The sequence below is a fragment of the Vitis vinifera genome, chromosome 7, assembly GCF_030704535.1.
Source record: "Vitis vinifera cultivar Pinot Noir 40024 chromosome 7, ASM3070453v1".
In the NCBI taxonomy this organism is placed as follows: Eukaryota; Viridiplantae; Streptophyta; class Magnoliopsida; order Vitales; family Vitaceae; genus Vitis; species Vitis vinifera.
This window is the reverse complement of record NC_081811.1, coordinates 27886831-27913790: the sequence shown is the minus strand read 5'-3', so window position 1 is coordinate 27913790 and position 26960 is coordinate 27886831. Positions and strand designations below refer to the sequence as shown.

The 26960-nt window shown below is 33.9% G+C and overlaps 4 protein-coding genes and 1 pseudogene across 9 annotated transcripts; 2 read left to right on the top strand and 3 right to left on the bottom strand.

The window, feature by feature from the left end:
• The first annotated feature begins 2783 nt into the window (after window positions 1–2783).
• On the top strand, window positions 2784–4133 carry LOC100245736 (heavy metal-associated isoprenylated plant protein 23). The gene is made up of 2 exons (XM_002281181.4): window positions 2784–3438; window positions 3536–4133. The coding sequence occupies exons 1-2, from the start codon at window positions 3282–3284 to the stop codon at window positions 3832–3834; spliced, it is 456 nt and encodes a 151-aa protein (XP_002281217.1). The 5' UTR covers window positions 2784–3281; the 3' UTR covers window positions 3835–4133.
• Window positions 4134–5627: 1494 nt separating this feature from the next.
• Window positions 5628–9018, bottom strand: LOC100268058 (photosynthetic NDH subunit of lumenal location 4, chloroplastic). Of its 4 annotated transcripts, none has more exons than XR_009466257.1 (6): window positions 8608–9018; window positions 8297–8389; window positions 7301–7361; window positions 7143–7211; window positions 6523–6655; window positions 5628–5974 (listed from the first exon to the last, which is right to left on the bottom strand). XR_009466257.1 is itself a non-coding variant. In XM_059738695.1 (5 exons), the coding sequence occupies exons 1-5, from the start codon at window positions 8923–8925 to the stop codon at window positions 6576–6578; spliced, it is 621 nt and encodes a 206-aa protein (XP_059594678.1). In that variant the 5' UTR covers window positions 8926–8997; the 3' UTR covers window positions 5628–6575. The 4 variants fall into 4 exon arrangements, 1 of the variants encoding a protein (XP_059594678.1); XR_009466259.1 differs by having other exon boundaries at window positions 5628–5967; window positions 8608–8997; XR_009466258.1 differs by having other exon boundaries at window positions 5628–5964; window positions 8608–8997.
• Window positions 9019–10858: 1840 nt separating this feature from the next.
• On the top strand, window positions 10859–13642 carry LOC100254344 (agamous-like MADS-box protein AGL104). The gene is made up of 9 exons (XM_059738694.1): window positions 10859–11043; window positions 11146–11199; window positions 11386–11466; window positions 11559–11586; window positions 11670–11731; window positions 11839–11938; window positions 12033–12083; window positions 12212–12333; window positions 13318–13642. The coding sequence occupies exons 1-9, from the start codon at window positions 10859–10861 to the stop codon at window positions 13550–13552; spliced, it is 918 nt and encodes a 305-aa protein (XP_059594677.1). The 3' UTR covers window positions 13553–13642.
• A 1129-nt stretch (window positions 13643–14771) lies between these two features.
• LOC100257784 (L-ascorbate oxidase) lies at window positions 14772–20183 on the bottom strand. Of its 3 annotated transcripts, XR_786298.3 has the most exons (7): window positions 19826–20164; window positions 19642–19734; window positions 19318–19530; window positions 19042–19218; window positions 17130–18121; window positions 15836–15904; window positions 14772–15504 (listed from the first exon to the last, which is right to left on the bottom strand). XR_786298.3 is itself a non-coding variant. In XM_059738697.1 (6 exons), the coding sequence occupies exons 1-5, from the start codon at window positions 20090–20092 to the stop codon at window positions 17159–17161; spliced, it is 1713 nt and encodes a 570-aa protein (XP_059594680.1). In that variant the 5' UTR covers window positions 20093–20164; the 3' UTR covers window positions 15608–15904; window positions 17130–17158. The 3 variants fall into 3 exon arrangements, 2 of the variants coding, with proteins under 2 accessions (XP_059594680.1, XP_010652830.1); XM_059738697.1 differs by lacking the exon at window positions 14772–15504 and having other exon boundaries at window positions 15608–15904; XM_010654528.3 differs by lacking the exons at window positions 14772–15504; window positions 15836–15904 and having other exon boundaries at window positions 16993–18121; window positions 19826–20183.
• A 1245-nt stretch (window positions 20184–21428) lies between these two features.
• LOC109122892 (L-ascorbate oxidase-like) lies at window positions 21429–23696 on the bottom strand (annotated as a pseudogene).
• Between the last annotated feature and the right edge of the window lie 3264 nt (window positions 23697–26960).

Sequence of the window (26960 nt, the reverse complement as noted above, 5' to 3'; positions counted from 1 at the left end):
TTCAAAAAGAGGTTGCTTTGCGTCCATGCACCAAAGAAGTTTCTAAAAGATGTTGACATGCACAAATATCAGGCTCCACTTTTCCCTACTTTCAAGAACAAAAATATTATTGAGTTCCCAAGTGGGTTTCGCTTATCTTCCATTCCATTAGATGGGTATATAGTATTGCAATTGAAGTCAAGGTTTAAGTGCTTGAAGGTAATCAAATTTTCGATGTGGGATAAGGGATTGATGCTGAAATAACCCTAGGCAAAAGTTACTTCTATTATTGAAAGACTAAGGAAAGACATTTGATTGATGCTTACCTTACATGTACATTTTGTATATGTGCCCCTCACTTGTCTTGCTTCATTCAAGCTCAGCTTCCATTAGGTGCTGGTTTAGGTGACATACACAAGCGACTCATTTAGGGGTGGCAGGGGCGGCTATACCATCCTATTTTATACAAATTAATTCTCCTCCTCATTCCAATAAAAAAAATTTAAACTTTTATTTATTTAAATATTTAAAATAAAAATTTATAATTTTATAATTTTTTATTTTATTTTATTCAAAAGTAGTTTATTTATTTATTATTTTTATATAATAAAAATAATAAATTAAAAGATAAATTAAACTATTTTTTAATTTAAGACAATATCAATTTCTCAAAAGGCTCTTACAATCAACCTCAATATCAATTCATAAGTATTGTTGCTTTCACTTGATCCATTGTTTTGCACTATCTATTAGAATACAATTTTTTTTTTTTTTGGTAGAAACTAGAATATGATGTGAAAGATTGTGGTATGATGAAGTTTGGTCCAATCAACTGACCATCACCATACAATGAACTTTCTTGCAAAAGAGGGTGAGCTGACATAATCAAAGCAAAGTAAATATATAGGAGTATAGGACCATGTGAAGTTGTGATTGGTGCCCAAATATGATCTTTGATGATACCATCTTACCATGCTTTCCTTCTTTTGGCGCATTAATATTCTTGTACACCCAAAACAGAGACTGCCCATAAGAGTGTATGATGTTAATTAACAAACCCTTAAGCAAAATTGGTAGAACAAACTCTTGTGTGAACCTTATCATTTTGTGTATGTATTTTATTTCAAGTTCCCCGCAAGAAATAAAGAAATAGGACGAAGATCAGTTGGTTGGGATGCCCCTTCTGCATGGGGAAATGGGTCACTTTTATATTTGTTGATGAAAAAGAGTGGTAGGGCACAAGAGAGGGAGAGAGAGAGAGAGAGAGAGAGAGAGAGAGAGAGATCTAGGGCTTTTATGTGAAGTCAGGCAACAAAAGCTACGTGACAAGAGAACCCATTTATTTTTCTATTGGATTATTTGAATATAACAAGTAAGAACAATGGCCAATTACATAAGCAGATGCATAATTGGCAATTTGCAGTATGGCAAATGCAATTTTTTGACTTGTGTTTGGTGGGGAGATTGGTGTCGTCTTCTGAAATATGATGAAAGTAAAGAGAATTTTGGGCACATTCCATTCTGTATTTTTATGCATTTCTTCAACTTAGGATATGATTAAAATTTAGGAGACAGTTCATTAATTCCCTTTAATCTTACCATAGAGAGGAGGAGGAGGAGGGAGGTGGGAAGCTTCAAAATTTGAAAAGCCCAACAAAGACAAAAGAGTGGTAGCTAGCTAGTAGCTACTTTAATGTGTATACATATACAAATAGTAGGGTACCAGCTTTTATCCAGCTGTGTACCGTGTGGTTTTGTCGACGAAATATGGACAGTCTAGGGCCCTTTTATAGAAATGTGACAGCCACCAGAAGTTTACCCATTACACCTTCCTGCATTCTCTCCAACTTGGTCATGTCCCCATCATTATTTTTCTCACTTTCTCATGTGATTAGGGTCAGCTAATAGGGCTATTCTACCAGAAAATTTACTGGTTGATCCCAACACTAATCATTAGGTTCGCTTATTCATTGAAAATCCTAGTACGAACAAGGCTCATACTAGGGTACCAAAAGTGGAAAAGTTTTATTTCTTTGTATTTTAATCTAATTCCTTCTTAGGTGTACCTGTATTTATTCTCTATACGTATTGGGTATTATACTATTTTTTTTAATAACAAAATTTCATGCATTTTCTCCTTGAAATAAAAAGTCAGATTTACATTGAATGAAATTTGGCTTTGAATCCTTATGATTCATGTCTTAGGATTAGATGCTGATAAGCACATTAAATTATTCATATATTTGGGTCAGCACTAATCTTTAAATTATACATGAGATTTTCATATCATAAAACTCCTTATTCAACTCTTTTAAAGTCATGATACCGAGAAAATGATTGGATTAGTGAGATATCAAGGGATGATTAACACGCTTTTGAAAGAAGTGTGGAAACAATTAGATGGATTCATCAATTTATTTTCTACGCTCCTACCACACAATCAAATCAAATCAAACAAAAAGCAACTCATAAACAGACAACCAACAAGCAGACAACCCCATATTTGCATGGAGCCAGCTCTTATTTACAGGGTTTCCTCTACCATCTCCACCAATGGATCATCTCTATAATGGCCCTTTGACACGTGGAACACGATTGGGGCAGAAACGTGGCAGCTACTTTCACTAATTTTTATATGATTATAAGCATTTGGGCCATAGCTGCTTCAAGTTTTCAACAAAAGTCCTTTTCCACCTTCACCTAAGCAATCGATCTCAAAGTTTTTAACTGTTTGAACAGCTTGCATTCTTTCTTGCACCCTAAGTATATGATTGGAGGGCTCTCTCCTAAAACTCATTAAAAAATGGAAAACCCATTGTTTATTTTGTAGTTTAGGACATGGTTTAGGCCAAAAAAAAAAAAAAGAGGGGGGTTTTTTCTTAAAAGCTTGTAGTGCTGTAACTGCTGTTCATGGAGGGCCACCACCTTTCTTTTCCTTTTTCCTCTGTTTGAACCTTATGAAAGGGCAAAAGCCTATATAAGAAGTAGGCCTGTGTAGAGAAAGATCTCAAGAGGAAGTAAAGAAGTAATGAGATAGCAGCCTTGGAAGCCTTTCTCTGTGTTTGTTAGAAGGCAAGGAAAGAATCCATTGTTTGGAGGGAAGTTTCCTGCAAGATCTTAGCCACCTCATTTCAAACCCTTTTAGTATAAATTCAACCTGAGATATTTTTTTTTCCTTAAACCCACCTGTTCTCTGTTGCTCTCTCATCTCTCGTTCTTCCACCCTCTCCTCTCTGCATTTGAAGCTTTTGATTCATATTCTGTGAGTAGTCTTTAGATCTCTTAAAACCCATCTTCACAAAATGGGAGTTGGAGGCACTTTGGAGTACTTATCTGATTTGATGAGTAGTGGGCATAAACACAAGAAGAGGAAACAATCACAGACTGTGGAGCTCAAAGTCAGGATGGATTGTGAAGGCTGTGAGCTTAAAGTCAAGAAAACCCTCTCTTCATTAAGTGGTATGTTGCCCTTCTTCTCCATCTCTTCTTGTCTGTTATAACATTACTCAAAAGTAGTGTGTGGCTGATCAACTTGAGTTGTAACTGTCATGTGCAGGAGTTAAATCTGTGGATATAAACAGGAAACAGCAGAAGGTGACTGTAACTGGGTATGTTGATGCAAACAAGGTGTTGAAGAAGGCCAAATCAACAGGGAAAAAGGCTGAGCTTTGGCCCTATGTTCCTTACAACCTAGTGGCTCAGCCCTATGCTGTTCATGCTTATGACAAGAAGGCTCCCCCTGGGTATGTCAGGAATGTAGAGCAACCCCCCATCAGTGGTACTGTGACAAGATATGAAGACCCTTACATCACCATGTTCAGTGATGAGAACCCAAATGCTTGTTCTATTATGTAGCTTAAGAAAGTAGTATTAAATGCCCTGTTTTTTTATCTACCTCCCTGCTCCTAAATCCCACCCACTTCTGTAAAATCTCTTTATTTTTTTCCTTTTGTCTTTTCATTTTCAAGAAAGATAGTGAGAGGATTAGCAGTAGATGAAGGGATCTGTGATCATTATTAGTATTACTATTTGTAACTTTGCTGTGAGTGGTTTTGATGGCCATGGAGATGTGGAATGATTTTAGGTATTTGATGAAAATAGTGTGGGTTGTTATGAGACACCTAGTAATAGAGTACTTTATATTGTTGTCCTTATACATGATGTTATGGTTTCTCTTTTATTTATGGAATGGAGATGGCTTGTGTACAGCTATATAATAAAGAAACCAAACTGGGTGCTACATATAGGTAATGTGGGGCATAACTTCTATGTCTACAGTAACTGATTGTAGTGAGCAAAAGAAAGAATATAACAAATAAAGTGGAAAAGGTCCATATATAAAGCTTTTGCTTCCACAACCTTTCTTCTCCAAGGTCTTTCATGGGATTTTAGGTATGAGCTAGCATGTAGAATATGTTATATAATGGAAGATGCAGGAAAGTTGTTCATTCAGCCATTTTCCGATATCAAGTTAAGAAAAGAAAATCACAAAAATGAAAACAATTCTAGGAAAAAAGGGAGGACAATGAAATTCAAATATGTGCTCACTTGATGCAATCGGATCATGCTTAAAGGGTTCATTTCCTCAGATTTCGGGTTTTTCTCTAACTTACTGCATCTGCAAGCTGATTACTAGATTCAAGTTAAAATCCAGATCAGGACTTATTAGGTGATCTACTGCCTAGGTCTGGGAAAATTCCTTGATTGTTTTAACTTGATACAAAAATTTAACTTTTCCTTTAGGTTCCTGGAAAGAGCTAGCATCAGGAAAGGAATAGGCTAATGAAAGCAGATCCTGTGTTTCATGTTGGCATAGAAAAGTTGTAAGAAAGTTCGAGTTAGGATGGGAAAGAACATTTGTTTTTGGCCCCTCCATTTTCATTTGAAAATGGTGAGAGCAAAATGTTCACTTTAAGCTCCATCGCGCTACCACTGGTAACACCAGGGCCATGCTGTCCCAGTCACAGGACCAGCACCACCATCTTCCCAAACTTCTGCCACCTCGGCATCTTCTTTTCCCTCTTCTTCTTCTTCTCTCACTCAATCAAATGTGAGGAGAGAATCAGCCTTCTGTGCTTTTACCCCTCTTTTTCTTTTCCTAATCCTTTCTGGCTACTAAAGTAAATGCCAAAGACAACATCAGAAACACAAGTATAGTGATTCTTATGCAACACCTAGAGTTTTGGGAAGCATATCTTCTTCTACCCCACCTTCAATTTAGTGCAAAGTTAAAATTGAATTTAAAAAGCAAAGAGCAATCTCCATCGTAGTGCACTCCAACTCTGAAGTCAATTCCTGATCCTAATCTATAATAAACAATCGTTACTGAATTCATCACATACTATCTGCCAAAAAATGGAGAAGACTTTTAGGTTATGTTTACAGTTCTACAAGAATGGCATCATAATAAGTAAATAAGTGGAAGGTCACCATTCATCAAAGATAAACTACATGGACAGATCAATTAGCTGATCATAATCATCTTCGATGAACATTGTGATGTGAGCAAGATATTGCAAAACAACTAATTACTAATCTCTTGTTAAGTCAATTTCTTTTATATGATTTTGGGTGTAGTGATGTTCTGCATTTAAGGCAAACAGGATGTTGAGATTGTAGATAGTGTAAACTAAATGTACAACTACCTCTGATGATAAAGTTTTCAGATGTATAATAAAACAGCTCCAGAAACAACCCCAAAAGGGCATATTAATGTAAGGAATTTGATACAAAATTGAATTTAAACAACAGTATCCCAAATAAATACATTTAGGTAATCAAGCTGTATGCTATGTGCAAATGCATATATATTATTTAATCAATAGGGCGGTCAATTACCCCAGTAAAGGATAGAAGAATTCCCAGGACCGAGCACACCAAGCTGAATTAGCCAGCAAGGGGCATTGCAGCTTTTTGAATAAGGTGACGGGTTTGAGCCATATTCTGCCTTCTGTTTCAGTTTAGCCTAACCAAATCTGGATTCCCCTGCTTTAAACTTTCAAAAAATCAATTTTAGATAAATACAGAAGATCAAAGATAGATTGCATGTCAGCACTAGTCTCATTTAGTGTTATCCAAAAATCAAGCAATCTTACATATTTTCCAGGTGTTATTTCACTGCTAAATGGCACATGCCTGCAGGATTTTGAAGCTAAACTGCAGAATGCATACCAAACTGCTTCAATATCTTCCTATGCACAGTGACTTCCTTTGGACTATTAGCATTAAAGCATAGGTCTTATAGAACCATGACTTTAAGTATGGGCTTAATCATGGCAAAAGCAAGCTTGAATATGATGTGGTATTGCCAAGGTAACTAAGGATAAGATGACATGCTGTGATATGATCATATGCAGACACAATGCATAAAAAATTAAAAAAAAAAAAGAAGAAGTATTAGAAGGAACCATTTATCTAAGGTCCTTGTCCTTAATTTGCAGGTCATGTGGGCAATAATAAAGGTGTTTATAATGCTTGGATCCCATCTCAGCTTCCATATAACAATATGAAAGCCACTTGAGGATGAGTGGTCAGGAAACTCACTTGAATATGCACTAGGCTTCTCATCTATCAGCTTTTGCATGAATTGGCTTCCTTCACTTCGCATTTCCCGAATAGATGCCAACAAAATTAATATCATAAAGAAGAGTAGCGTTGGCAGGTATATTGCAGTCACCTGTGTAAATAATATCATAACGGTCATTTATTTAAAATAAACATGTTGCAAATTGGTGGCTGAATGGATTGAGTGTCGTGCCTATATTTCTTTTATCATAAACTGGAAAAGAATAGAAGATCTTTAAGCAATCATACCGCCAAAAGCATATGACAATCATGGCACAATCAAGCTTGAAAAAAAATAAAATCCACAACTACTATACTTCTGACTGGAATGGTCCATAAGAATGTCATTCCAAAATCTTGTTCAGGATTTTTTTTGTTCTTTTTTGAAAAGATGGTTCAGGGGAACATGTTAATTTGACTGGAGTTTCTCTTGTAAAAATAACCAAATTGATCTGTTCTGCTGTCCAAAAGTGCCAGTTAGTTTGATAGCCCTCAATTTGTTCTCATGTTAGATGATTACAAACACATGGTTGGCACTTCAAAGTCTTGGAAATATTTTCAAGGAGCACGGGAATCTTCAGTTATATTTGGAACCTCACCAGAAAAGCAGCCTGCAGGTTCTGGCCCATATGCTAACGCTGGAGGAATCCGAAGCTTCCGCTTTCCACCTGTGTAAGGTTGCTAAAGTCACAATTTTCCTAAGAAACATACAAAACAAACACCTATAGAAGCCTGCTCATTATGTTGAAAGTCATACCTACTAACATTGGAGGTACTCCTTCACCCCCTAAAATTCCCTGATCCAGTCCCTTAATCAACTGGTGACACAAAGATAAAAAATGAATCAAAAAACAATTTAGGTAGATCCAGAATACAGGAAATGAAATCATAGTTTTTCACAAGTTTTAGACAGAAAAGTTTTCTCATTACCATACATTTTATCAGACTGTACAAGGACACATTGTAACAAAATATTCTATTTTATTCAGTATAACAAGTATTACATTTGAAGACACTACTCCATCCTAAGACACTACTCCATCCTTCACAAAAGAGTCATTAAGAATTGATGGAAGCATTATCAACAGCACATTATTATACTCTGCATAGAATACAAAGGTATTAGCAATAGAGATATTATTAAGAAGTGATTACGAGAAGGTGGTTTGGTCATGGCAAGATAAAGATTGCATAGAAGAACAAGTTGAATGTTGCAATTTCCCGAGATTTAAATATGAGTCTTACATAAACAAGGAATTAGTACAAAAAGAATCAAGGAGGTCTTTCTGCTAAATGTAACTCAAGTACTAAATTACACCAAACTCTTTGTAACTTGACATACATCAAAATCTACATTTAAACAAGATAATCAAGGTCCTGAGGACCAAGATAATGTAATTGTTATAGGATTGGTAAACTAAACAAGAGATAACAACCCATTAAGAAAGAATGTTTCACTGGTTACCGTTCAAAACTTCTTTCCATTTAAATTGCATAAATCACATGTATAACATGTAGAGTCAGACAACATACACCATAGCTTCAAACGTATCATTTAGATTGAAGATAATCTCACATTCAAGGATAAACATAATTATTGTGGTTTACCTTTTATGCACTGCAAGATCCTACTTTAAGAATTCTAAGCATGATCAATTGCTAAATAGGATCTAACCCAATAAAATCACCGCCCTAATCGTTGACAACGAGATTGAATCAAAGAAGCAGTATAATTATGAAGAAGATTTCATACCTTTCCAGCACCAATTCGCATAGTGAGAGGTCTGGCACGTTTGTAGCTGCTATCAAAGACTGTCCCGTCAGCAAATCTTGCAGTGTAGTGAACCTATAAAGAGAGGAAAACAGAACAATTCCATAAGAAAAACAATTGCAATTGTATATCTAACTCTAGTTTTTCCAATGAATTCATCAATGGGGCATCCAATTATAGCTATTCCAAGCCAAAAGAAAAAAAAAAACATGCAGGAACAATCTAAACATAAAGACATGATCAAATCAACAAACCCACATGGGTGATTTTGGGGAACTACTAACTCTACTCACATTGATAAGCTCACCAAAAGGAGCCTCCTCACCAGATCCCACTGCAACATCACAGTAACCCAGCCCGGACTTTGCAAAGTTGAGCTCACAATTGGGCTCTCCTACAGTGGCGTAGTACTCGATTCTTGTGGCAGTTGCCTCCAATGGAGACAAAGCCACCACTGAAGCTGCCAAAAGCCCAATACCCACATCCAATACTGGTCTCTTTGTTGAAGAAATGCAATTAGCGATGGGTTTGAAGGAGAGAGAGGGTTTAGGATGGTGGGTTTGAAGGGTTTGGGGTTTGACAGTTGCTACAGTTAGTGCAGAGATCGCCATTTTTCTTCCTTTCTATCTATCTATCTGGTTTCAGCCTTGAGCCTATCTGGAGGTTGAGGCTGTTTAGCGGGTGCCTTCGGGCTTAAAGGACAAGATCCTGACCGTTGGATGTGGATATATCAATTTAAGGGCCCTGATCATGATGCTCGTTTATATTCCAAACAGGCCCTGGGAATGGGCTTGGGCTGTTTTTTCAAGCCCATCTATATTTTACAGGCTTGTAAATTTACCCAGTTCGAGCTAATCCGGGCCGAGCCCACCAGAAAGTTTTGAGCCAGAGTCCAGCCCATCCCATGTTTGAGCCGGGCTTTAGCCAAACCCGATCACCCAATGGCTGAGCTTGGGCTATTTTTTCACACCCATACCTGGCCCATGGGGCAGCCCCTTCATTGAATTTTGGGCTTAGGCCGAGCCCGCCCAACTCTCTTCAACCATAGTGTGGAATTGTGAAAGGCTGGCAATGGATTGTGTCCTACCATGCAAATAACCTCTCAGGAAATGACTCATTTGTTATATGGATAATATGACCCAATTCATTTAACCCCATTTAATAAATAAGATAAGTTGGATTGTATATAAATTGATACTAATAATCATTAATGTGATTCTAGTCTATTAAATTTGTTAACACGATTATAACCCGTCTAACATATTTATAATTTTAATATTGTTTATTATTTTATTTAATATTTTAATTATAACATGTATACAAATTTTATTTATTTTTAATTGTATGATATTTATAATTAAAAGAAGTATTTTTTATTTTTAATTTCAAAATATATGAAATTAACAAAATTATATGGGTTAAACAAGTCACAATTGAGTTGAATTATAAATATGTCAATCTGATATAGTTAACATGTTACAAATAAATAAGATTAAAAATGAGTTATTTTGACAAGATTAAATATACCATTTATTAAATTAGTACATGAATTGACACAATAATGATATGAATAGAATTACACCTAGCTTAATCCCGTTAAGATTCATGTCAATTTCGAGTTGTATTGTTATATTATATTAAAATTTCAAACTTAAGTATAGTTGTATAATGCATTGTAACTTAATTCGCTTACTTTTTACATTCATTATTTTGTTTTTCAAATAATAAATTTTAGTTTCTAGCCCAAAGTTGAATTTACCAAAAAGTCCCCTATAAAGTCTAAGTTTCAACGCTACGATATGAATCAAGGCTTTGTTTAACAATAATTATCAAAGGGTGGTTTTTTAAAACAATTCTCCAATTTTCTAAAAACAGAAGAATTCAAATATGAAAAAAGGTTTTTATAGACTTATTCTACGTGAAGGTATTATTCACTCATATACAAACTTAAAATACAATTTTCTATTTTAAAGAATAAAAAAAAATATTGATAATAGTTCCCAACTAAGCCCTAAATTCTAAGTTTAGCCTCAAACTAGCTTATAGCTTGCATGTGCCCGTCTAATGCTTGAACCCATAATTTTGGATCTTCTAAAATTAAAACACAAGATCTTTTACTTTTTGAAAACCTTAACATTAATTATAATATTAATGATCTACATGAGGTTTAATTAAAGTACAAAATTGAATGGGCTTTGGTAGTAGGGAAGAGTCAAAATCATCAATTTTCAAAACCAACTTCTCCACTCTTCAAGGTGAAATTATAACTTTACAACCATTCATCTCAGCCAACCCTTCAATTTTTACGGTTCCATTTTGACATGGTTTTTATTACCAAGAAACAAAAAAAACTAAAAAAAAAAAAAAGAAAATCCTAAAAGACAAAAGAAAAAATCGTCCAGGTGCATGTCCTTTTGTTTCGCATCTTTTGTCTCTTTGCTTTATATTGATAGATTTTCTCGTTTCTAATTTTTTTTTTCTCGGAAAATTTTCCAATTCAATTCTTCTTCTTCTTAGAGAAGAAGAAAAAGAGAGAGAAAAAGAATGGGTCGTGTTAAACTGCAGATTAAGAGAATAGAAAACAACACAAATCGACAAGTCACATTCTCTAAACGAAGAAATGGACTCATCAAAAAGGCTTATGAGCTCTCAGTCCTCTGCGATATCGATATCGCCCTCATTATGTTCTCACACTCCGGTCGTCTCAGCCATTTTTCCGGCAAGAGAAGGTGATCAAAACCTCCGATGCATGCATGCATGCTTGTTTACGTGTTTTTTTTTCTCCATAATGTTTAATACTTACCAACATTTTTTTTCCGGTCTTTTTGTAGAGTTGAAGATGTACTAACGCGATATATAAATCTCCCAGATCATGAGAGAGGAGGGTATGATTTTTTTTTTCTTTAAATTTCAGGTTATTATTGGTTCAATCTATGCCAAAATAATAATAATAATTTATGGTTTTGCCATGAATTTTCTTGCAGGATTGTCCATAACAGAGAGGTAAGATTTTCGAAAAAAGCAAAAAAAAAAAAAAAAAAAAGGGTAAAACACCAATAATAATAAATGAGAATTCTGTTGAACGTGCAGTATTTGATCAGTACCCTTAAGAAGCTCAAGACAGAAAATGACATTGCTCTGCAACTTGCCAAGTTTGTCTTCCTCGCTACCCCTCCCTTATTTATTTATTTATAATTTTTTTTAATTATTGATATTTTCCGTGCTGTTTAATTCTCTGAAACAGTCCTGTGGCTGTTAACTCTAACGTGGAGGTAAAACCAAACTTCCATTTTTTTTTTCCTTTTTTGTAATATTTTCGTTATTTTATTTTTATTTATTTTTTATATTCTTTTAGGAACTCAACCAAGAAATCAATAATTTACAGCATCAGCTCCAGATAGCAGAAGAACAATTAAGGCAGAATATTATTATAATTTTTTATATTATTTAACAAGTAATTTTAAAAATTTTTTTTTTTCTAGTTCTAATTTATTTATTAATTAATTTTGTGCATACCTGAAAAGAATATTTGAGCCTGACCCACTGGCCTTTACCTCAACTGGGGAACTTGAATCTTGTGAGAAGAACCTGTTGGAGGCCTTGAATCGAGTCACAGAAAGAAAAGTAAATCCAGCAATAAACCCTAGTCTAATTTCTTCCTCCTAGAAAAAATAAATATTTTGAGAATTTATTTTTTCCTTTTTCCTTTCTTTTGCAGAAATATCTACTGAGTAACCATTTATCTACTTACGACCCAGCAAGTATACAGGTATCAAATGTAAATTATTATTTAAATATTAATTAATTATCACATTAAAAGTCTTTTTCTTGATTTCAAAACAAAGAATTTGGTCTGCATGTAAAATTATTTTGAAGTTAGAAGGCAAATCCATGCAGGCGTACTTGGATTCACAGGAGGGTTTACCAACCTCATTTGAGAACGAGGTTATGGGCTGGTTGCCGGAAAATGGACACAACCATACCCAAATGTTTGGATCTGACCCTTGTGTTCCTCTGAGGTATGATTTCCATTATTTTATTTTATTTTATTTTTTTGGGATGATACAAAGAAAGGAAGCATAAGAGAAAAATAGTTTACCAACTTAAAAAAAAATATGTTTGATAATTTTTAGTTGAATGACAATGTTTGAAAACATTTTGTTTTTAACAACAAATTTCAAATATTTCTTGTGAAGTAATTTGAAAAGCAATTAAAAATACCAAAAATACTTTCAAAATTATTACTTCATATATTTAAGAATAGTTTTCAAAAATAATTATGTAAAATTGCTTTTTTTCTTTTAAATTGTCAAAGAGATTTTTAGGATATGTTTGACAACTATTTTCGAAAACAGTTTTTTATTCTAAAAACAAAAAAAAACAAGAAAACACATTTTTTAATAAAAAAATTATTTTCTATTTTCTATTTTAAAAAATAAAAATATGATATTTTTAAATAATATTTTTAATTATTTTATATTATTTTCACTTGTTTTCTAAGGGTTGTATTAAAAAATAACTATACAAGTATATAAAATGATAAAAAAAAAGTATTGGATATAAAAATTATTTTTTAAACATATTTAAAAATATAAAAAATAAATTAAAAACATTTTAGATTCTTAATAGACTTTGCTTCTACAAAACATTGATAACAGTTTTTTTATAATTGTTTTAAAAATAAGTATCAAACAAATCCTTAAATTTCGATGATTTCGTAATATATATACAATGACAAATAATAAAAATTGAAATCTACAAATATTATTTAAAATTTATATATTTTAAAGTATTTCATTCTAAGTTAAAAAAGAAAAAAAAAAGATTGAAGAAGCAGGTAATTGAATTATTTAATTTAAAAATATTTTTTAGTTTCTTCACTTTTTATTTTTTATTTTTTCTATTAGTTTTTTTTTAGATTTTCCATACTCCAATTTTAAAAAGCAGCCTAAAATTTGCTTCTTTTTTATTTTCTTTTTTTTTATTGGTGTTTTTATTTACAGGAACCATCCATCAACGAATGTCTACGATAATCTGGGCCATGGAACAAGTATCAATGTGGACCCAATCAACATGGGAGGATGCCACATCAGCAACTCGGGCTGTGAGGGCCTTCCACCGTGGCATCATTCATACACCTCAACTGAACTCCTCTCAGCCCTCATGCCTCAACCCTCATACCCTCCTCCTAAGGTAATAAACTGTTTTTGTTTTTGTTTTAAACTTAAAATTGTTTGATATCCGCGTAATATCCACATGTCATGGCAGCATGAGATGGCACCGGGTTCAATTATCCCAACAATGATGCCACATCAGCAAATGGAAGCCACGTCAAATTGCCAGCACTTGCCATCTGGTGAAGATGATTCAGCTTATGACAAAGCCCAACTGCCACAGCTTCACGTGGAATAACACTGAAAGATTAATGTATTTTTCTACACAATTTTGATCTTCCAATTGCTTAGAACCATTAAGAAAAAAGTGCTATAGATGTTCTAAGCTTTTACAAAGAAAAGATGTATAATATTTTTTATATTTGTACAATGGTGTGTTTCTTTTTGTATGATATATATATAGTCAAAGAAGTTGTAACCATTATAAAGAAATATTTTTTTTAATAATTATTTTGTAATTAAATTGATTTTAGTAAAGTTGTAATTATGGTGGATTAGCTCAACCTATCACAATCTTTGATTGGATTTGAGTAAGTATTTACAATCCCTAACTTAATTTGAATTAGATTTGATCAAGTCACAATTCAAGCAATCCGAACATAACAATTTGATGTAATATTATGATAATATTTATAACTTGTATTATCTTATATAATAATATTAATTTTATTATTCAAAATTTTTTAATGAAAATTGTCAAATATAGTTATATCATATACTTTATAAATTTTTTAATTTTACTTTTTGCTATTATTTTAAATTTTTTTGCTTATTTATTATTTAAAATTTGATACAAATATATATAAAAAATAAATACAACTTGATTAATTTGAGTCAAATCTAATTATTCTTATTTAAAAAAAAATTGAATTTGAATTGAGTACCTCGTTTTAAAAGTCAGATTGAAATTATGTTTGAATTATTTCTTAACACGAGTTGGATCAAAATTAACTATAGACTTGATTAAGGGAGAAGAATATTTGTTGGATCTATTGGAACAAGGAGAACAATAATTACAAGGAAAGGAATATGACATAAGGACAACTTTTTTTTAAAAGTAGGAAAAAATTTAACCTATTCGCAAGTAGCTAAAACCCCTCTTTTACTAAATATTAGGTTGATAACGCACTCATCAAATTCACAATGATAATTTGATATTGAGGGGACGTTGAGTTTTGAACCAGTCATTATTGAAGCGGTATGATTTGGCAACGATGAAATTCAGTGTACCGGTGGCCCCAGCAGCCCAAAACTCTTGACCTTTTGGTAAGAAGAATCTTCAATATCACAAGTGTTTCAGGACTACAAGATCCATGTGAACACTTTCTAACTATTTTTATCATTCAAGAGTACAAAGAATTCGTATTATCGACAACATAATATAGAAAAGGTGATACAATTAAACTTTACCTCAATTAGTCGATAATTGGGAAGAAAAATTATGGCCTACCGCCGAGACCCTTGGCTTTACCGCAACCCATGATAGATGAAGACAGCTTTCCCACCCCCTCCACCCCTTCTTCAAAAACAACTCCCATACCCATATAGAAATGAGACTCGATATGGCAATGGAATGCCCAGACACCTGGGTTATCAGATCGAAACATTATTCACAGACCACCTCTTGTAACCATTGATCTCATTCTGTGTGTTGAGCATCAGACTTACTCTGTCTGAGGTGAGAGGAGGGGGGACAACATAGTCATGGTGAGCCTTAATGGCACGACTCTGGTTGAGGCGCGACACGACGTCGTTCCAAAGAGGGCCAGCGGGTGGGACTGTTGGGGGAGACTTGTTGGGATGGTTGGGGTAGTAATTGAAGATGGCCAAGCCCGGAGGAGTGACAATGTTGTTCCTACTGACCACACTGGTTGTGACCCAGTAATTTCTTGAAGGGTCTTGATCAGCCTTCACCAGAACAGAATAGGTCTCCCCTGAGAAAATGAAGAGGTTTTTTTTTATCACAAAGGGTTCCACAAAGTGCCCATCTGCTTCAACTACGGTCATGTTGTGACCCTACAGCGTTAGAAATTAAAACCGTATCAGAACATGGATAGTTTTTGTCATAATCCACTTTTAATTGTGCAGATATTCTTCATTTTGGACTCAAAATCTCTTCACGTCTTAAAACACATTTACATAATTAATAGGGGTTCATAGGTATATAACAGCAGAGATTTTTTTCTTCATATCCCATGTAAATATAACATTCTCACTATGTCTCGTGGGATCGCATAATAAAACAAATAAACATTCTTTATGAAACCAAACAAATTCCTACATTGGAGAAATTTTGTTTTGGATCTTCTCAAATCAGCACAATGAAGTAGCTGTGCATTTCACATACCTATAGTAGCGCAAAGACGCAACCATTTGCAAATCAAGGCATCTAGTTGCGGCCACAGATACATTCCACCTATAGCAACATAAAAGAGAATTAGCCTGATTTTAATATAGTTAATTGATTTTCAGATGAAATCATTGAAGTTTTATATATAATAACTAAATCATTGTTCAAGTCTCCAAGATAGAGAAAGTATTTGTTACATGGACAATAATTTCACTTTCTAATAGAATGATAGTTTATGAAGTGAGACTCAGATGTCTTTTTTAAGAAATATGCTCAAGTTTATATTAGCTCTATGTTTGGCGTTGACTTAAGAAGCAAGCTTGAGGTTATGTGTACTTGTTTTCTACTCGTCAAGGTAGCCTAGTTAGTCAGAACATAAACTAGGAAGTGTGGTTCCACTAAATTGCATATGGTATTGGTTTCGAATTATGTCATTAATGGTACCTTAAATTTATCCGGTGCTAGTTGTTATGGGGGTGGTCAGTACCCTGAGATTTAGGTCCCTATGAAGAGTCCTAAAGGTTTATGTTGGTCTTAGGAAATATGCATGACAAGAAGCTTGAGATTACATGTGATTAAAATTTGGTATTGTACAAAGAAAAAAGAAGTATGACTAAAATTATTAGCTTAGTATTAAAATGAGCCAATATCTAACCGATAGACCATAATTGTAGGAACACTTATTCTGAATATTCTAGATATGTTATAATTAGTTTTTTTATACAACTTTCACTCCATCATTTCTGTCACAATTATAGGTATTGATTTGCTAATTAACTACACTATAGTCAATATATATTGGACTATTGAACATTAACAAAAACACACAACGTTTATATCATTCAGTATTGAATTCTTTTATATGGTTTCAGATCACCCTTGTTGAAGCCAAAATAGGCCAAACTGGCGAACACATCTTGGAAAACAAATTACATAAACAGTGTCAAGCAAATTACACAAGCGGCAACACCAACTCCAACAATGGCAATTGGAGAGTTGACCAGGGCGCATCTCACCACATCACCTCATCAAATTTACTGATAATTAGATATTGAGGGGACGCTGACCTCTGAACCAGTCATTATTGAAGGGGTAGGATTTGGTAACGATGAAATTCAGAGTACCAATGGCCCCAACAGCCCCAAACTCTGAGCTTTTGATCAAAAGAATCTTTAATATTACACTACAAGATCCATGTGAACAGTCTCTAACTAGTTTTATCATTCAAGAACGAAAAGAATTTGTATCATCTAGAACATAATATATAAAAGGTGATACAATTGAACTTTACCTCAATTAGTTGATAATTGGGAAGAAAAATTATGGCCTACCGCCGAGACCCTTGGATTTACCGCAACCTATGATAGATGAAGGCAGCTTTCCAACCCTCTCCACCCCTTCTTCAAAAACAACTCCCATACCCATATAGAAATGAGATTCGATATGGCAATGGAATGCCCAGACACCTGGGTTATCAGATCGAAACCTTAAGGCAGTCCATCCATAAGGATGAATAGGTGCTGTGTTCTTCATAATTGGGTTAATCAGATTGTAGGTTCTTGGATCACTGGACATATTAAACGTGCCTTCCCCATAGCCCAGTACCCAAAAGTCATGCCCATGGAGATGCCATGGATGTGTCTCACTGTTATTCACGACCATGGTGTTTGCATTTTGCAGTATGATGTCCACTGTTGTGTTGAACTTGAGCCTATAAATTGAGTTGCTGGACGTGGCGTTGGAATTGTTTGGCTTAGTATAAATATCATAATTTTCCAAGTCAAAGTAATCTGGAGCAGGGGTTGGATCAAAGACACCACTGATATTCTCCTTGAGAGCAATTAGGTAGGGTGTGTGTGGGAGGTTGAAGGACACATTGTTCACAGACCACTTCCTGTAACCATTGATCTCATTCTGTGTGTTGAGCATCAGAATTACTCTGTCTGAGGTGAGAGGAGGGGGGATAACATAGTCATGGTGAGCCTTAATGGCACGACTTTGGTTGATGCGCGGCTCTACGTCGTTCCAAAGAGGGCCAGCGGGTGGGACTGTTGGGGGAGACTTGTTGGGATGGTTGGGGTAGTAATTGAAGATGGCCAAGCCCGGAGGAGTGACAGTGTTGTTCCTACTGACCACACTGGATGTGACCCAGTAATTTCTTGAAGGGTCTTGATCAGCCTTCACCAGAACTGAATAGGTCTCCCCTGAGTAAATGAAGAGGTTTTTTATCACAAAGGGTTCCACAAAGTGCCCGTCTGCTTCAACAACAGTCATGTTGTGACCCTGCAGCGTTAGAAATTAAAACTGTATAAGAACATGGATAGTTTTTGTAATAATCCACTTTTAACTGTACAGATATTCTTCGTTTTGGATCAAAACCTTTCTCATTATGTCTCATGGATGACAGGATCAAACAAATAGACACTCCACATGAGATCAAACAAACCCTTCCACCAAAGTTGAGAATTAGTCTCCAAGCATGTGGATATTGTTTTTGAACCCAAATGAACCTTACATCTTTAAAAAGTATTTATATATTGGGAGAATTATCTTTTGGGGTAGATAGGCTCCCAAATTAACAAAAGGTCCATATAACTCTTCAAATTGAGTTGAAGGATATGAAATAATAACGGACAAATATACCCTTTAAGAATACATATAAAATATTTTATAAAATTAAGTTAAATAATTTTTTTTCAATAATTTTTTTTAAAAAAATACTAAATTAAATAAAAGTAGTTTTCAAAAATATTAAATTAAATAATTTTTTTTCAAAAATATTAAATTAATTTATTTTTAAAAAATATTAAATTAAATAAAAGTATTTTAAAAAATATTAAATTACATAAAAGTATTTTTAAAAAAATATTAAATTAAATAAAAAATATTAAATTATATAAAAATATTTTTCAAAAATATTAATTTTTTTTCTCAAAATCAACAAAGGATATTTTTGGAAATACTGAAGGATGATATCCTTCAACTCAATTTTCATACTTTCATTGGGTCTTGGGCTCAATTTAAAGAGTTATATGAACCTTTTGTTAATTTGGGAGCCATCTACCCCCAAAACATAATTCTCCCTTATATATTTAAGATGGGCTCTTAAAAATGTATTGTTATAATATTTTTGTGAGGAATATCACTTGAACAAGTAGAAGCAAGGAATAAGAAACCGCGGTGAATTTATTAATTATACCAACCTCTATTTGGAAACTGAGAGCTGACAGGGAAGTCAAGCTGGAGACCCGAAGGCGATATGTTTTCCCCGGAACTACAGTGAGTACATAGGGAGAACACTGAGGACTTGTTGCATTACAGACATAAGGACTTGAAACTAGAGAGCAGTTGTATCTTCCTTTTCCTTGAATCAGAAGTGACTGAAAAATTAGCAGACAGAGAGGAAAAGACATCAGAAGATGAAGAGCAGAACAAACCAGAATGCTATGGCGGAAGCAGTATTAGGAGTCGGTATTCACCTGAGGCTCCCCGATCCAGTCAAAAGGTATGGAGGACAAGCCCAGGACTTGTTCATAAGTGGTATTATGGTACCAGTCAGAGAGGATGATGCTCCGGTCGTAGTCATAGGAAAAGGGTTCAGTCTTCCCACGAGCAACCGACACACGAATCGATCCATACAGCCCAGCTTCTCTTTGCATTCCGTAATGGGCATGGTATAGATAAGTCCCAGGCTGTATACACCAGAGAATAATATAATCAGATAATTGACAGTGCTGGTTCCAACTTTCTGGAGATGAAGCTTATTGGGAAGAGGCTTAATTAAGGCCACTGATTAATCTTACCCTATCCACTTTATACTCGTATGTGAAGGTCTCTCCAGGCAGGATTGGACACTGGGTCACGCCTTCTGTTCCATCAAACCATGGCGTCCCAATCTGTAATCAAGAAGATGAACAATCAGAACTGCAAAATTAAGCCCAGAAAGGGAAAGAAAAAAGAAACTTTATATATGAATCTTTGCTCTACCTGTCTGATACCATGCCAGTGGATTGCGACATTTTCTGTCAATAAACCATTTGTAAGCTCAACAATGACGGTGTCTCCTTCTTCGGCCAGGATTGTTGGGCCGGGGCTTTGTCCATTGATGGTAATAACCATCTTCTGGAAGCAATCAGGAGACTTGTACTCATACTTCACCTCCCATTTATACCTTCTGATTCTTGCCTCTGCTGCTTGAAAAATCAGTACTGAAAAGAGAAGAATAAACAGAGCCAAAAATCTCATCACACCCATCTTCAACGTTCTTTAAAGAACTTGAGAATTTGAGACAGATTATGAAACGCGGAGCTACTGCGAATTGTGGGAATGGTTGTATACTTGTATTAATCCCCCAAATTTTTGTCTCTTTATACAATCATAGGGTCAATTTCAGACCATTGGATTCTAAAATGAAATAACATAGTAATTTCCGAAATCGTTGACTTCAAAGCACATTGTTTACATTCAATATTGGCAACTAAATACAAGATATACTTCAAAATTTAAGAAAACAATTGAAATTTGTTTGTTATTTTTTGAAAAACATAACAAAAAAAGAAAAAAAAATCCTAAATAACTCCTACAAAAAATCCAAAAATGAATATGCAAATTGAAATGGATAATAGATTCACCAATTAATTAAATTAATTACTTAAAGATGTTAGACCCTACATTGAACTAGAAAAAAATGCATGTCATTACTTAATAAATAGAAATTTTTTTGACATTTGTTAAACATCTATTGATGAATATGATGATATATTTTCCATGGAATCAAACACAAAAGATGCTAATCAAAGTCTTAAAGAAAAAGTTGACTTCTTGTTTTTTTTATTGAATAATAAAAAGTACGAAATTGGTAAGAATTTTCCTTCACGCGTTTACATTTTTCTTATGTGGAAAGAAAATTTGAAATTCGCTGTTGCGTTTGGAGACAAATCAAAACTTAGCTGTTTACATTATAAACTTAAATTGTTTGGAATTTGGTTTTTGAAATGGAATGATAAAAATGGTTTTAAAGAATGGTGGAATATAAAATATGTTTGACTTTATAATTTTTAAAAATATTTTTTAAAGATGATTTTTTTTTTAAAAGAAAATATTGAAGTATAGAATTTATTTATTTAGTTTAGAAAATGGAGGTAATTTAACGAATTGGAAAAGATCAAAATGAAATATTTTATTACTTTCTGTTTTCTCCATGTTTTGATTTCCTCCCTGTTGGTTCTCACTTTGTTTAGATCAGGTTTAATAGGCTCTATTCTTGATCTTTCTGTTGATCTTTGGGATGGATGTAAGCTTGTTGTTACTGCTTTCTCTGTTATTCCCTTTAGTTTCAGTAGATGATGGATCTTGCTCTGTTTTGCCTCTACTGTGAGATGCTTGGGAATGTCGTACATGCTTACATTTGATTTGGTCTTGCCCTTCTAGTTAGCAGGCTCACTGATAACCCATGAAGTGAACCCTCATTTGTTGATCTTGTTATTTGTTACAATTGGTCCATATCTTGTTATTTCATTGACGAATATTTATATACAAATATATTTTATTTCTTTGTGGCCACACGTGCCCTCACCATCGTGTCTTACTTTTAGCCGGGGCTGCTGGCCGTGGCCATAAACCTACCTTCATGTAGTGATACTACCGGCCGAGACCCTTGGCTTTACCGCAACCCATGATAGATGAAGGCAGCTTTCCCACCCTCTCGACCCCTTCTTCAAAAACAACTCCCATACCCAAATAGAAATGAGACTCTATATGACAATGGAATGCCCAGGTACCTGGGTTATCAGATCAAAACCTTAAGGCAGTCCATCCATAAGGATGAATAGGTGCCGTGTTCTTCATAATTGGGTCGATCAGATTGTACTTTATTGGATCACTGAAATTGTCGAACTTACCTTCTCCATAGCCCAATACCCAAAAATTATGCCCGTGGAGATGCCATGGGTGCGTCTCGCTGTTATTCTTATTCATGGTGTTTGCGTTTTGCAGTATAATATCCACTGTTGTATTGAACTGCAGCCTATAAATTGAGTTGCTGGATGTAGCGTTGGTGTTATTCGCCACATTGTAGATATCATAGTTTACAAAATCATAACCATTTGGAGGTGGGGTTGGGTCGAAGGCTCCAGTTATATTCTCTTTGAGAGCGATTAGATAGGGGGTGTGTGGCAAGTTGAAGGAGACGTTGTTGACAGACCACCTAACATAACCATTTATCTTCTTTGTTTTGGACAAGGAGGAAAATGTCGCGATATTTCGGCGATATATCGCCGAAATATCATGTGTCGAAGGGTATCGACACGAATATCTCACGATATATCGCGTGGTCAACGCGGGTCAACGCGGGTCAACGAAAGTCGTCTCCGCTACAGTGCCCGTCAACGCGCTACCTCCCATTTTGCTTACTGCTGAGAGTATATATATACTTAAATTCATTATATAAAGAAAATATAAGAATGTTTTAAAGAGCAAATTAATTATAATTATTTTATAATTAAATGCAAAGTCTTTTAATTAATTACCAAAAATATAAAAATTATATAATTTTCTTCATAATGTTTTTAATATCATTAATAATTAATTAAATATTAAAAAATTATATATATATCATTATTTATTTTATATTGTTTAATACAATTGAATTAAATAAATCATATTTTAATACTAATATATATTTTAAAATTAGACATATTATAATCAAATATCATAATATTAGGTGTAATTTAATAATAAATGTACACTTATAAAATTCATATTTTTATCGATGCATACGATATTATTATCAAATATGATAAATCATGTTATACATATATCAAAATTTTCAATAAAATAACTTTAAAATGTCTATTATACTTCTAATTATATTATTATGAGGTTTTCTTTACATTTTCATGAGTTTTTAACAATTTTAAGCTTACCAATATTTTTTTCCAAAATATCCACCGATATATCTCCGATATATTCGATATATCCGTAAAATTGAAATATCGATATATCCGTGATTACCGATATTTTCATCATTGGTTTTGGACCCAAAACCCCGTCACATGTTTAAAACTCACCCATAGGTTTAAGAGAAGTTCAGACATATATAATATTAGGAACTTTTTACATATTTGATATAGAATATTACAATTATTATCATACAAATACAACATCCTCATTGTATCTCATGGGATCAAACATATAAACATTACTTATGGGACCAATCAAACTCATACAATGAAGTTAAGAATTAACTTTAATACTATTCATAACAGAAGCTTTACATATTTAAAACACAATTATATAGCTAAAGATGAGTTCTTAAATTCGTAGTGTTCTGACTTTTTTGTGTGGAATATGACTTGACCAAGTAGAAGCAAGGAATAAGAAACCACGGTGAAGTTTTTAATTATACCAACCTCTATTTGGAAATTGAGAGCTGACAGGGAAGTCAAGCTGGAGACCCGAAGGCGATATGTTTTCCCTGGAACTACAGTGAATACATAGGGAGAACACTGAGGACTTGCTGCGTTACAGACGTAAGGACTTGAAACTAGGGAGCAGTTGTATCTTCCTTTTCCTTGAATCAGAAGGGACTGAAAAATTAACAGACAGAAAAAGACATCAGAAGATGAAGAGCAGAACAAACCAGAATGCTATGGCGGAAGCAGTAGTTGTTGGCATTCACCTGAGGCTCCCCGACCCAGTCAAAAGGATTGGAGGACAAGCCCAGGGCTTGTTCATAAGTGGTATTATGGTACCAGTCAGTGAGGATGATGCTCCGGTCGTGGTCATAGGAAAAGAGCTCAGTCTTCCCATGAGCAATCGACACACGAATCGATCCATACAGCCCAACTTCTCTTTGCATTCCGTAATGGGCATTGTAGGGACCCCTCCCATTGATAACATGTGGCACACTCCTCCTGGTAACACGTGCCACACACCTTGTTATGACACGTGGCACGCATTGTCATCCGGATCACCCTCATCCGGATTTCCCCAAGAGTACACGTGGCGCGCCTTTCCTATCCGGACTCCCTCAAGGAGAGGCACACGACACTCACAAATATAACATCCGGATGACTTCCACAAATGCATCCGGATGACCAACATAGGCCATTCAGATACGTTTTTCCAGATCATTGATTGAAGTAAGCAAGTCTTACACGTTATCACAACAGCCTGCTATGGCCCACATCTCGCCATCTACAGAGTGAAAGGACAAGATGAATTGACAACAAGTCACTTCCGTCGATCACTTCACATGATCACCTACCACGATCTCTGTCAGTCGTCCTTAGGGTGATGATGACCCTGCCACCACCTAGTGTCCATCATGACAACACAAAATATCTCCCCACCATTAAAGAGGGGAACAAAGCTTCTGATACTATATATACAAACATTCACACAAAGGGGAAGGTAAGTTTTGCTATACTTGGAAAAATGCCAACTGATTTATCTCTCTCTAACCATGGTTGACAAAACCATCGGAGGGTGCGTCCGGACACCTTTTACAGGTGAAACGACTGAATCAAGAACCTGTATTGGTTGAGATCGTACATCCATCCATTTGGCAACTACGTGGATTACCAGGGACGCGAGGCCTCAACAGGCATGGTATAGATAAGTCCTAGGCTGCATACACCAAAGAATAATATCATCAGATAATTGAAAGTAGTACTGGTTCCAACTTTCTTGATTAAGACCACTGATCAATCTTACCTTATCCACTTTATACTCATATGTGAAGGTATCTCCTGGCAGGATTGGACACTGGGTCACCCCTTCCGTTCCATCAAACCATGGCGTCCCAATCTGTAATTATCAAGAAGATGAACCATTAGAACTGCAAAATTAAGCCCAGAAAGGGGAAGAAAAAAGAAAACATTATATATTAATCTTTGCTCTACCTGTCTGATACCATGCTAGTGGATTGCGACATTTTCTATCAACAAACTATTATTGAGCTCAACAATGACGGTGTCTCCTTCTTCGGCCAGGATTGTTGGACCGGGGCTTTGTCCATTGATGGTGATAACCATCTTCTGAAAGCAATCAGGAGACTTGTACTCATACTTCACCTCCCATCTATACCTTCTGATTCTAGCCTCTGCTGTTGGAAACATCAGTACCGAAAAGAGAAGACTAAACAAAGCCAAAAATCTCATCACACCCTTCAACGCTCTTTAAAGAAGTTCGAGAATTTGAGACAGATTATGAAACGTGGAGCTACTGCGAATTGGTGGGAATGGGTTGGATACTTGTGTTAATCCCCCAAATGTTTGTCTTTTATTTATACGATGATATATTCAACTTGTTCCTCCGGTCCATCGGACCAATGAACGATACTCAAACGAAATGGCATTGGAGTTTCCACTATCGTTGTTTTAACATTTGGAACTAAATACAACATATAATTAGTCAAAGGTGTTAGAAACAAAGCCAAAAAAAAAAAAAAAAAATTAACCCACATCTAACCCTTCCACAAAATTATTAATTTTTTTTTAACAATTTCTACTTCACTATTTGTATAGCATATCAATTTTAATCAATTAATTATTAAAAATCACATGAGTGGTGAAAATGAAATTTATATGTGAATATAAACTTTACAAGTAGTATTGGTTACATATACTTTATCAATGACTTTTTTCCTTATTTCTTCACTTACAATTAATCGATTTTTGATAAAATTTAATATTTAGATATGAATTTTATAATACATAATTATTAGAAGTTAAATATGCTTTACACGGAATTGGTCACCTCATTCATCGATGGCTTCTTCTTTATTTATTTCTTAGCTTACAATTAATAGATTTTTTTTATGAAATTTATGTTTGAATATAATTTTTATAGTACATAAGTATTATTGCGTATGATTGATGATATCATTCACCTAACCTATTCCTTCACTTTCAATAAATCCATTTTTTATTTTCTTTCCATGAAAGTAAACACAAAGGATGGTCATTAAAATCATAATGGTGAAGTTGATTTTTTTGTTTTTCTTTGTGGAATGGTAAAAAACCCCTCACGCGTTTTCTAAAGAAAATTAGTTGTCAAGACTTAAGAACAAATCAACTGTTAGGGTCATGTTACTTCGTCGAAAGTATTAGGACAAAAGAAAAAAAAAGTCTTGAGAACAAATGAACTCTTAGGGTCATGTTACTTTGTGGAAAGTATTAGGAAAAAAAAGAAAATAATTTTTTTATATTTGATTTTATTATGAAAAATGCAAAGGAAAGTAAAATGTATAAGAAAATTACATATTTCTTAAAATTATTTAATTTTTATATAAAAATAATTTATTGACTTTAAATCTATTCTTTTTTTTTTTTATATACTTTTTCTTTCCATCTATATTCCTTTCTATTTTTTTTCGTGTGTTGTCCTCCAAACTTTCTCGGGTTTTCCCTCAAACTTTTGAAGAACTAAACATAACCCAGGTGTTTATATTATTAATAAAAATAGTTTGGGATTTGGTTTTTGAATATTAAAGAATGGTCCTATATAAAATATGATTGACATTATAATTTTTAAAAATGGTTTTTAAATTCTTTTTTAAAGATGATTTTATTTTAGAAAATATTAAAGTAAAGAGTTTTTTAATTAGTTTAGAAAATGGAGCTACTTTAATGAGAAAATTCAGAAAAAAAATATATAAAATCTTTTTGTTCTTGATTTTTTATTATCTATTGGGTTAATATTTAAGTTTATAATTATTTTTAAAAATTATTTTTTTATGAATCCAATACACTAACCTCACTTGATTTAGAGTTTACTTACTTAATAGAAAAATAAAAAAAATAAAATTATATTAAAAATGGGAAATTAGGAAAGTATTTCTGGTTTCCAATCAATTTTGATTTATAACTTTTTAATATTAATTATATTAATTTTTGGATCTTGTGACTTTCAAGTATTGATTCCATAGATTTATTTATTTATTTTGTTTTTTAAGCGTTAGATTTGATTTGAAATATGTTTGTCTAAGGAGAACATTAAGAGAAGCCATTGTTTTAAAAAAACTATTGTGAAATGACAATAGCTGAATGATACTACAAAATTTTAAAAAATAATTATTTATTTTTAAAAATAAATAATCATTTATAAATCAAATAGTTAA